The 12,456-nt window shown below is 41.1% G+C and overlaps 1 protein-coding gene and 1 long non-coding RNA gene across 2 annotated transcripts in view; both read right to left on the bottom strand.

The window, feature by feature from the left end:
* The window catches only part of LOC138356890 (uncharacterized), a 160,057-nt gene that overhangs the window by 73,224 nt on the left and 74,377 nt on the right, over positions 1-12,456 (bottom strand). The gene's annotated exons all lie outside the window — the stretch shown is intronic.
* The window catches only part of LOC138356886 (trypsin-1-like), a 33,216-nt gene continuing 21,698 nt past the window's right edge, over positions 939-12,456 (bottom strand). Inside the window, exons 2-6 of the mRNA XM_069313256.1 lie at positions 5,249-5,435; positions 4,132-4,249; positions 3,813-3,972; positions 3,433-3,590; positions 939-2,688 (exon numbers count right to left, since the gene is read on the bottom strand). Coding sequence (XP_069169357.1) covers positions 2,503-2,688; positions 3,433-3,590; positions 3,813-3,972; positions 4,132-4,249; positions 5,249-5,435 — 809 coding nt within the window. The 3' untranslated portion in view covers positions 939-2,502. The remainder of the gene's footprint in view (positions 2,689-3,432; positions 3,591-3,812; positions 3,973-4,131; positions 4,250-5,248; positions 5,436-12,456) is intronic.

Below are 12,456 nucleotides of genomic sequence, written 5' to 3'. Positions count from 1 at the left end.
GCTCATAAACAAACTTTGGTTAAGCTAACATCAGCTCGTTATGGCTGAGTGCTCCAGCCATGGCCAAGAGGACCCCTTGACCCACGTCGTCTGCCTGTTCCTGCATCTTTGATCACATCAACTGCTTGCTCCTGTGGCTTTGACCGCATCAACTGCTTGTTCTCGTGGCTTTGACCGCATCAACTGCTTGTTCTCGTGGCTTTGACCACATCAACTGCTTGTTCTTGTGACTTTGACCGCATCAACTGCTTGTTCTCGTGGCTTTGACCGCATCAACTGCTTGTTCTTGTGGCTTTGACCACATCAACTGCTTGTTCTCGTGGCTTTGACCGCATCAACTGCTTGTTCTTGTGACTTTGACCGCATCAACTGCTTACTCTTGTGGCTTAAGGCCACAAAAGTGCTTACTGACCAACCCACAAGAGTACTTTAGGCCTCAATATGGTCCAGAACTAATGCATATTTAGTATACATACTCCAAGAAGATGGACACTTTTCTTGGTGCTGTACCCTTAAATGATATACATTCGCAAATATATATGAACATGTTGTTGACATACAGACACACTGAAGACCTTCAGGTAGGAGGTATAGATGCAAGTCATTTTGTTTTTATATCCCATTTTAGCTTCTGATATCCCATTTAGTTTTGATATCCCTTGTTGAAGCGTGACAGGTTGAGGTATCGTCCTGTCAAGTGTGTCTCACTACAGTTGGTTTACAAGGACGTAACGCTCTGCGACGTCTGCAGTAATATTATTACTGCAGACGTTAATTGATTACTATAATTAATTTGTTATTATAAGTAAAATGTGTTTTTTGCAGATAATTAAATAGTCAGTTATAGGATACATATTTATTTACATTTATTTGTTAATATAAACATTTGAGCAAAAGTGCGTAAAATGATTACATAGAATTTTAGCACTCTATAAAAATATATTTATAGTTTTACAGATGATCATTCCATTACATACAATATTCGTTAAATGTCATTAAGATAAATAATTGTTAATGAGATCATTTGATAGAAACACAATACTGACAGCATTATAAGAAACAGAGATCAGGAGAAAATTATGTATATTTAATTGGCAAAAATCATATACACTACAATTTTAAATTATCAGATCGAGTGTATGTAGAATGACTTTTAATTGTGGCGTTAAGATCAAAGAAGTATTTTCATAAGACTTTTTTCTAAAAGCTTCACATGTAAAAAAAATTCTGGGGTCAGATTCATGAAGCAGTTACGAAAATACTTACAAACGTGTACATATTTCCTCAATCTTTGACAGCTTTGGTTGCATTTATTAAACAGTTTACAAGCATGAAAACTTCCCAATCAACTGTTGTTATTGTTATAAACAGCCTCCTGCTGCTTCGGAGCTCATTAACTGTTTAATAATTGTAAACAAAGCCGCCAAAGATTGAGAAAAGATGGACAGGTTCGTAAGTGCTTGCGTAACTGCGTCGTGAATATGGCTCATGGTTTGGCGTTGAACTTGAGACCTATCAATCGTGAGGTTATATTACGGTCACCACAACATCTTAATAACCAAGCAGTAAACACAAGTTGTACCTAAAGACTGCAGTAAACTATCACTATGTACATTGAGGAAGAGTATACAACTCCCTCAGGCTACGTGGCTTTCGAAAACCATTGGTTTGTTGGTGGGCTTAGGTCCTATCAACCCCGGTAGGGATAGTAATGTCACCACTACTGTTCACTGACTAGCAGGTTGAGTAATGTTAACCTTGAACGTATATACTAATTTTAGTTTTAAAGTACATGTACTTCTTAAAATTTTGCGTAATATATATACTTGTGTTATTAAAAAAAAATTGGCTATTGTTATGAAACCTACTGAAGAGGTAACGGTAATTCTTACATATTAAAAAATATATATAAATTTGTTTATATTAATTTTAGTGGGGAAACTCACTACAATGCCGTAGTGACGGTGAAAGAAAAACCCAATATATATGTATAAATGTATTCAAAAGCGAAAATTGAACTTTTAATACACATTTACATATATTGGGTCTTTTTTTAACCATCATTAATTTTAATATTAGCTTTTTAGAAAACCATACCTCGTAAATGACTGGGATTTCGACTTGCTTTTAGAATCAAGTTTCTATTTAGACATGTAATGTACTATAGAAATGTGCGGGTTGGTTCTACTATTTCTTGAACCATTAATGAACTACTTGACATACGTACTAAACTTAATAATCGATAATGATTAAAAGATTCCGTCTTAGTGCACTTCTTCGCCGTGAATCTCAGGAGTGGTCCCAGCGAGGTATGATCTTGTTGATTTGATTAGATATGATTCTGATGAGGAATGGTTCAGGTGAGATATAATCAACGTGTGGTATATTCAGGTTCTATTGAGTCCTATTGAGATCCGGTCCTAGTGAGGTATCGTTCTCGATATATATCGTCCTGCTGAAGTCCGGTCCTGCCGAACCTTGACAGCAATTGACTTTTTTTTTCTAGAGCGTGACAGTCACTCCTCGCGACCTGAGATTAGTAGCGATCCAGTCTATGTACCTGGATACTCTAGTATACAAGCCCGGAAGTCTTGGTCGCCCACAGCCGATACCTGCTGATACCACTCCAACCGTTACCATACGTCCATCCCTATCAGGCGCCGTCAGCAGGGGGCCTCCGCTATCACCCTGGTAGAGAGACGATGGTAATAACGGGTGTGGAAGTATAGGAATGATATATAAAGAACAAGGCTTTAAAATGAGAAAAATTGGAAATAGAGATCCGCAAAAAACACACTATACGCAATCTGTATTTAACGAATCTACATTCTACAATCACTAATGCTCACAGAAATTATACCTTAACATCCTTGATAAGCTCCACTTTCGCCTTTGTTTAGTAAGCCTTTTCACCCTCTAAACGTATTTACCTAAACTCACCTGACCAAGCATCCCATCACCTAAATTGGCATTATAGCATGAAAAGTCTTTTGATATTTTGCACGCTCACCTAATTATCATTTCCTCAACAAACATCAACTAGTCAAAAATATCAAGCGTACAATATACATTAATATATATATTAATGAAAGCCTTGTGCTTTCACCTAAAATCCGCTTCTACATCTCTAGCTCCCAAAGCAGCCCATCCTCCTAAGGTTTGACAGCGTCAAGAAAACGGCGAATTCAAAGTGTCCTCTCCTAACCTACCAGAGGTCCCAAAACAGAAAGCGGGACAGTACGTCACTTTCGCGAGCCGCTTCTGTTTTCTAGTACGACGAATTTTGGCCTTATGTAATGCATACGACCGAAATGCGACGTTCTTTGTAGGAAGACATTTGCCCAAAGAGCCTTGTACCCTTCCAAAATACAACTACCCACTACCTACTTCCCCCTTCCTCCACCGCCATCACCAATATAGCTCTTTAGTCACCTGACAAGCGTCCTTTTCGCCGTTCTCGAAGCCAGCACAGAGATGAGTGTCGTAGAGCACTACAGCCTTGCCGGCGTGGCTGGAGTACCAGCTCTGGCAGTCAGTGCGGGACACCACCTGCACCACCACCTTCTGCAGCACGTTGACGTGATGGCCACCTGCAGCAGGAACCACATAGGGGATCAAGAGGCAATATGGGAGAGGATCAATACTAACATGGGAGAGAAGATAAGTGAGGGGGGAAATATGGGAAAGTGATGCAGGGGAAAAGGCAGGAAGGAGTGAGGGGAAAAACAATATTCATAGTATATAAACAAATTCAGTAACACAAAAATAATTCACCCCAAAAAATAAGGACAGCGTGTACATTAGAAACGTACCGTTCGAAGCCTCGTCCGTCATGCCCCAGCCTGCGACGGTAACGTTGAGGGCGTCAGTGACGCCATCGGTGTTGAGATCAGGGAGGCACAGCGGCTGGACGTATTTACTCCACACGACGTCCTGTCCGAGCTCTAGCAGAGCTATGTCGTGGATGTATCTCTGTAACACACACACACAGCAACATTGGTGAATCTATGTAGCACATACAGCAACATTAATGTATCTATAACACATAAAGTAACATTGATGTGCACAATAAACAACCGCTCTCAGGATGAGTAAAGCTGATTGAAATAGTCTCATAATGGTTTGACTAACCTTGGAGAAATCTGCGTGAGAGATGATATCCTTCACTGGCAGGACCTGCCTAAAGCCATTATTGGGGGCATTGAAGTCGTGTTCACCTGCCACAGCCACAACGTATTTGGGAGAGTTCCTGTAGAGGTTAGAGTAGGATAATGTTTCTATAACGTTCGTTGTTAGATAGCAACGTTTTATTGATAATATTATAAATAAATTAATTGTATCATTATATTATTATCAACTATTATTTTAATACTATTGCTACTTATATCGTATAATGTTGATAACATTTATTGTTTGTTGCAACTGATATTGTTGAGATCAAAGAAAGTGATTTAATTTCCTTTATTTGTAATTAATTTAAATTTTATATCAATTTATGTTAAAAGTATACATAAAAAACTAGTGCATATTTGGAATTGAAAATAATGTAAACTAATACTTACTTTAAATTAAAATTTAAGAAAATATTATTTAAAACATTAATATATGAGAATTTTCTATTAACAATTATTTATCTTTGTTTACATTGCTAAAAAGATGTATTCAAATACACTTCATGAGTCACAAATAAATTTTGAAAAAAATAATGAAAAAAATGGATGTAATATTTCATTAAGTCAGCAGTAAGTGTTGTTAATTTAATAAATTTTGAAAGTTATATAATGTGTGTTCAGTACATTAAATTATGCTCAAGACTACAATAAATCTAGTGGTGTGGTAGACGCTTGGGGTAACAACCTTTCTGTATCCCCCGGGGAGTAAAGGGTTGAATCCTAACACAATTCTATATTCGACAGGACCTACATACTGTTCACAGGACCTATCTACGGATGTTACAAGATACTGTACACAGAATCTTCCTGTGGAAACAATAACATACATAGGACCTATCTATGGAGACAGTTACATACTGAAGAACTACCTTGAGAAACTTACAGACGAAATCAAACCTGTGGAACGTAGATACAAGAAGACCTGACCTACCTACCGACGAGCTAAAGCAGATATTATGTGAACTTCCTACAAACGCAGCATCTTAAAGTACTTAACCCACCTATGCACTCAGAATGTAGTAACTGAGAGGACCTGATATACCTACAGACACAGTAACATATAGGATCAGACCTACCTATGGACACAGTGGGCGGCGGTGAGGACGAAGCGCTTGTGTATTAGAGCCCCTCCACAGTAGTGAGCGCTCATAGCTCCAGCAACCCTGATGGACACGAGCCAGGGGAACTCTCCAGGGCTGGCGTCTTGTCCTCCCTTCACTCTGCCGGCTCTTAGCTGTGCCCGCCCGCAGGCCACACCCGACACTGCAACCCCAGGAGATAACGTGAGGCCGGTCTCCACACACCGTACTACTCTAGCATCTATAGTCTCCCCACACTAGTGAACTCTATAATTTAGTCTTTTCACATCAGAGAGCTCTAGAATCTAGTATTTCCACACGGGAGAGGACCAGAACCTAATCTCACCTGAGAACACTGGAATCTTGTTTCCCTGCACCAGAGAACACTGAAATTATGTCTCTCTGCACCAGAGAATACTGCAATCTGGTCTCTGTACCAGAGAACTCTATATTCTACATTTCTCATGTCGGAGAGCAGTAGAATCTAGTCTCCCCAACCCAGAGAACCCTGGAATTGGTCTCTCTGCTATAGAAATCCAAAGAATCTAGTTTCTCTTTGCACCAGAAAACACAAGAATCTAATCTTCCCACGCCAGAGAACACTAGAATCCAGACACTCACACTAGATAACTCTAGAGTCTAGTCTCGGTGTTTTTTTTTTATCTTTCCGTTTAAAATAAATATAAAGTGATTTGCATTTAGTTTACGTTAAAAAACCATACTTGTATGATAATTTTGAAAAAAGGGCTAAAAAAAATAATGAATATCACGTATACAAATCGCTCTTAACATGAAAGTTTCAAGAGATTTGATAATTATTAAAAAATGAAAAAAATTATTTTCTCTCCTGACTTGTGGAGCACAACTATGAAACCGACTTAAAAGAAAAATATATGTATATCAGAATTTATAAATACTAGAAATTAAAAAAAAAAATCATTCATTAAAACAATTCATCGTTAAAAAAAGGATAGACATGGAAGAAATATATTATTTTTTACTAAATGCATGATATAAATCTTTTTGTCCCAGTGCAAGTTGTGAGGAATTTTTTCTTTATAAAGAGTCAAAATAGGACAGCAATACTCACCTTACTGGGCGTTGGTGGACTTACAGAAGGTGGAGAGTTGAGCACTGGAGTCTGGCTTCATTGACTCGAATATTCCACAATATTCCCAATCATGGAGGTTCGGACATCAGAGTTAAGATAGTAGCACTGGACAGAGAAAGCTATTTAGGACAGGAGAAGAGTGCTGGACTAGGTACTAAAGATACAAGCTTAGATAGTGTAGTTTATGTGAATGAGAGCTTAGTTCTGGACTACGCAAGATTTTGTGAATAACAAATTAATTCTGGACTGTATATTAAAGTCTGCGTCCTTGACCGAAAGTGAGAAAAAAATCTAGCGCGTTACCAAGCATTAGAAGCCTATTAAACCATATTCTAAAAGGCGAAAATTGTCTTGAGTTTAGATTTTAGGGATAAAACTTTAATATCAAACATTATTTGCAACTTAGATTATGAGACAGGGAACTTAGCACCAAATGTTATTTTGTGGAGTATCGATTTAGTACATATTACACCATAGACCAGGTGTTGGAAGCTTGGAACTGAACTAAATTTGAGAAAATTATTGGAGAAGGACGAGGATTGAACAAGGGTCCTGGATACAAAATTTATATATATATATATATATATATATATATATATATATATATATATATATATATATATATATATATATATATATATATATTATATATATATGTCGTACCTAGTAGCCAGAACACACTTCTCAGCCTACTATGCAAGGCCCGATTTGCCTAATAAGCCGCGTTTTCATGAATTAATTGTTTTTCGACTACCTAATCTACCTAACCTAACCTAACCTAACTTTTTTTGCTACCTAACCTAACCTAACCTATAAAGATAGGTTAGGTTAGGTTAGGTAGGGTTGGTTAGGTTCGGTCATATATCTACGTTAATTTTAACTCCAATAAAAAAAATTGACCTCATATATAATGAAATGGGTAGCTTTATCATTTCATAAGAAAAATATTAGAGAAAATATATTAATTCAGGAAAACTTGGCTTATTAGGCAATTCGGGCCTTGCATAGTAGGCTGAGAAGTGCGTTCTGGCTACTAGGTACGACATATACATATATATATATATATATATATATATATATATATATATATATATATATATATATATATATAAATTGTCAACCACACGATCTTGTATATATATATACTTGCAGGAGTATCAATATAAGCTATAAGACATGCACGCAAGAATAATACGTGGGCAAAGAGATTTAAAAAAACAAGTGACACGAGCAGGAAAACAGTTGTTAACATGCGATAAATCTGGCGAGTTTGACTGGAATGTGGCGAGTTTGTTTGGGATGTGACGAGGTTCGCTGAAATGTGGCGAAATTATCTACAAAGTAACGAGACTGGCTGGGTAAGTGGTGGAATTGTCGTGGATGTGTGGGGAAATAAGCACCATCTCATGGGGAAAGAAAGATATGTGTGGATAGTGGAAAAAGGAAACTAAAAAGAAGCGGAGGAAACATGTCTTAAGGATTAGAATCTGCTTGCAAGCCTTATTTTAGAACTACGTTATTGTGGCTTATTGTTTGAATATATAAATTCTGATATGTTCCGTTACTGTGAACAAGTTTGAGATGGAAGACACATATTAATGACAGAGCTGGCAATTACAACCCTAGGCGTTAATATTTAGTAAAAGACCCGTCAGTTAGAAAAAGTCTTATCTAACCATAGCTAATGACCCGTCGCCTGATAGCATATATTGGCCTACTACGGCTACCCGGTCCCAAGAAACTTAACGTGTTTTGTAACTCGTTTTTTATTTATTGCCGCCGGAGGTGGTTAGTTTATTGTGAACCCTATACTCAACCTGTGAGCGGTAGCGCTTTTGTTGCGAACATAAATCCTGTTGGTGTTCGCTTTGGATTAGGTTCTAGGAGACTCGAGCCGCCGACCCCTCGGTGAGAGGCGGAAGCTCTTCCACTGAGATATCGGGTGGCCCAGTAGGGATGATCTCAGAGACAGGAAGTATACCTCCCCCTGAGGTATACTTCCATCTACTGTATACTTCCCCCGCCTCCCTCTAAGCACATAGGAAATTAGTGCTCCACGCCCCATGTCATATAAATTGTCAACCACACGATCTTGTAATACTTTTCTTTTTATGTTATTTTTTTTAAGAAACTTTATATGTGAATATTGTTTTTCCTTCAGCCATAGGCTTCATGCCGGTTTTTAAATTTCAGAACTATAGCAATTGTGGTGAGAATTTTGTTTGTATTAAAAATGTCTATGACGAAGATCCGGCTGGAAATTCCATCTTTTCCAGCATTTAATTAAAAACTTCTAACCCGTGAAGGTATTGATCAATGCTGCCAACCATCTCAATTCTGTTTTTTCATTGTTCACTAAATGCCAGCGTTTTCATGGATCATTTTTCTAATAGAAAAACGTGTCAACGTTTCTCTAAAAGGACTAATGATATATATAAACTTTAAGTTATTGCTAATCTATATTTATGTAGCTAAAACCTTTCTGAGGACTTAGTAGATGGTAAATGCATTTCCATTCGTTGCTTATTTTGAATTAAGTCAACTGAAATTGAGTATTCGATGATAAATTTCCAGTGACTTGACTCTCTGAGACGAATCTGACTATCTAAACGTAAAATAAAAATCGGCTTGGAATAATATACTGATTCATAAGTTCCCCCAGACTGTGTGAGTTACTTAGTAACATGCTTACTTGCATACAGCCCTGACTCAATAAATCACTTGTCGTAACTGGTTTATCGCAAGTTAACTGATACTTGCTGAAGGATTTCCTTTCATTTTTTGCCTGACAGACAAACTTACCGACTTCTTAATTGGTTTGACTTGGTTTTCGAGTGAGTGGTTTGAATACTTATCTGTCTCCTGATTTGGAGGGACTCGTACTCCAAAAAGTATCGAACGACTGACTGACTGACTATTGACTGACTGTCTGGCTGTTGACTGACTGGCTGGCTGTTGACTGACTGGCTGACTGGTAAGAAGAAGAGCTGATTATCTGCATACTTACGAAATGGATGACCAGAAGTTCATCTTGATAAAAACTTCACTTACCTATCACAAATATTATTACCAGAGAAACACCTCCACGACTGGTCAATATGCCGTTCGAACGGATATCAACTGAGCCTTCGACTGCCTTACCGACTGAAGTGTCCAAATGAATGGCCCAATGCTGACTGAAGGTCAACTTGTTGACTTACAGACTTGTTTTCCAGAGTGAGTTGACTGACTTAAAGTGGGCGAACTTCCATGTGTTTTTTTTTTTTTTTTTTTCTTTTTATTATTAAAACAGAGCAATTACAGCGTACAGTAACCATATAAACAGGAAAGCAGAGTAACAAAAAAACACAGAACAACAACAACACAGATAACAAGGAACACAGATCACCATAACACAAAAGTGAAAACAAAGAATAACATAAAACTCATAAGACATACACACAAAACAAAAGCAGCACCACCCAGACGGGGCGTGCCAAAAGCGTCAGTAATTACAATAGCACACAAGGAGCACAATATAACCAGAGGTAAAATATAAACAAGGAATACACATACAAATTTAACACCACAGAATCGAGAACACAATAACTGTAAATACAACATAGTAGAGAAAATGCAGGAAATTAACAAGAGAATACATCAAAGCAATACACAGCACAATATATAGAGCAAAGGAAACAGAACATTTGCATGACATAGTAAATTATTAAATAAAATATAAAGAATCGGTACATCGGAACATATAACACAGTAAATAGGACACAGATAAGAGAACAAATCGTAAATAAGCATAAACAAAAATGAAATCTTACACATAGGTAACAATGAAAGAGTCAAAAAAAAAAGAAAACACACTAGAGCATTATAACCCAGCAAGAACTAGGTAAGAAAACAGGGGAAGAAAAAAAAAGGAACCCGTAACACATAGCTCAACAAACCAACGAAAGAAAGAAGCAACACAAAGCAAGAACCACACACAGTCAATCTTCATATTTATCCGGATAAGAACGACGCGGGTACTTCTTTCGATAGGCATCCCACTGTGCCCACATTTCCACAGGCGCGTTAACGTGACTACGGGACCCTCGTGGTCGACGCATGAAGTCAGGAACCTCCAGCTCGGCTCCCGCCACCACGGGGGCGGTAGGCACGGGAAGAGGCCGCACAGAGGGCTTTGATACAGACGGTGGAACCACACGGGACTGAAGCACAGGAGTCGGCTGGACACAGGCCGGCAACCGAGCGGGCGGAGGCGCAGGGGACGCAAACACAGAAGGCGATGGTGCAGGGGCCGACACCACAGGGGACGGAGTAACAAAGGATGACTGAGCAGAGGCCAAAGGCGTGGAAGGCACAGACATGGACGCCAGAGGCACGGAGGCCGCCGGAACAGAAGCATCTGTAAGAACCGGCACCAAGCCCCTACCCTCTCTCGCAATCTCGGCCGGTGCCACAACCTCCCAACCCAGGGAACCAGCAACCGGTGACGCGGAGGCAGCCGGAGAAGACACCGGACCAGGGCCAGGCGACAATCCCACCACAGGACCCATCACTGCCGCAACACGGCCCACAGGAGCCGCAGGCACTCCAACAGCGACGCACACATCACACTCCCCAGAAGACGAACTCCCGGAGCCCTCAAATTCCCCGACGTCGGCCCAGGCCGCATCATGAGGCGGAGACAGACTCAAAGCTCGTCGCGAACGCTTGGACACAGGTCGCAGATCGTCGGAATTATCATCCCCACTAGGAAGCACCGTAGCAGAACCGCTGGGTGCCCGCCCAACTCCCTGCAGCGCACGATCACTCGACATCGCAGCCTCAACAACCCGGGGAACAGGACCACACACCGCAGGAGACATCACAGCGTGCACGTCGACACGAGTCGAAGACCCAGCTGCCGGAGACAGTACAGGCCGAGGCTCGGCCTCGATGTCCGGAGCCACGAGACCACACACCACAGGAGACACAACTGGAGACTCGACTGGAGACGAGGCAGGCAGGGGAGGCTGAGGTGCGGGAGCCGGGGATGCACTTCCTCCCACTCCGACACCCACAGCCACATCGCGGCTGGCATCAGAGACCGGTAACTGGGCAACAGAGGACTGGGTAGGAACACTGTCCACAGCAGCACCTTCCGACAGGTCCGGGACCGCCAACGGGGGAAAATCCTCCTCCCTGAAAATGTTTACAGGCCCGACCCGGCTCGCATCACATCCCGCAGCCTGATGTCCCAAGAGTCCGCACCGGAAACACGTCCGGGGCTGACCCCCATAGAACACGCGTACCATGAAGCCCAGAAGCTGGAGAGACGAAGGGATGGAGTCCTTCAAGCGCAGCGCCACAGTGCGGGTCCCATTCGGGATACCCTTCCACCGCCCGGAGGAGACTGCATTCATTCGGACACTCAAGACCCGCCCATACCGGTTAAAATGACGCTGGAGAAGAGAGTCAGGGAACTCAAAGGGAGCACCATGAACCGCCACATAGGTAGTCTCACTGCACCTGTCCGACACTATCACCGAACCACCACCTCCAGGCAGAGTAAATGTCCTCCCGTCATAGCAGTCCACAAAGTCACGATACACAGCCGTAGAGCAGAATTTCACAACAGCTCGATGCTCGGATACAAGTTGAACGCCGCACACAGACGCCACATCCACCCGCAACATGTCAATCATCACCACCTCAACTGCCGGGTAAGAAGCTGGGCCAGTAAATTCTAAGCCAATGGTATCCCTCCGCCTCACAGGGGGGAGGGGGGCCGCCATCCCTCCAGCCGCCACGGCCCCAAGGGTCCGCTCACACACATAAACTACCACGGGGCAGCAAACCAGGAGCCCACAGGCGACACGTCCACCTCCGCCCAGAGCTAGGCGAACCACTTCCATGTGTTTAATTGATTGTTGGTGAGGATGACTGACCGTTTAAACTACCTGTTGGAGTTGATTGTTCACTGTCACTTAACTTTTTTTCCTATTTGCGACACGTCAACAGAGAAAGCTGACAGGAAACGGTTTTCGAAAATGCTTGCTATAGCTTTATTTTTGGATGTGCGTTGTTATTGATGCACAGGTACATACGCACCTGTAAC

The sequence above is a fragment of the Procambarus clarkii genome, chromosome 75, assembly GCF_040958095.1.
Source record: "Procambarus clarkii isolate CNS0578487 chromosome 75, FALCON_Pclarkii_2.0, whole genome shotgun sequence".
NCBI lineage: Eukaryota > Metazoa > Arthropoda > Malacostraca > Decapoda > Cambaridae > Procambarus > Procambarus clarkii.
The sequence above is the reverse complement of the archived record's forward strand: the minus strand, read 5'-3'. Positions and strand labels throughout refer to the sequence as shown.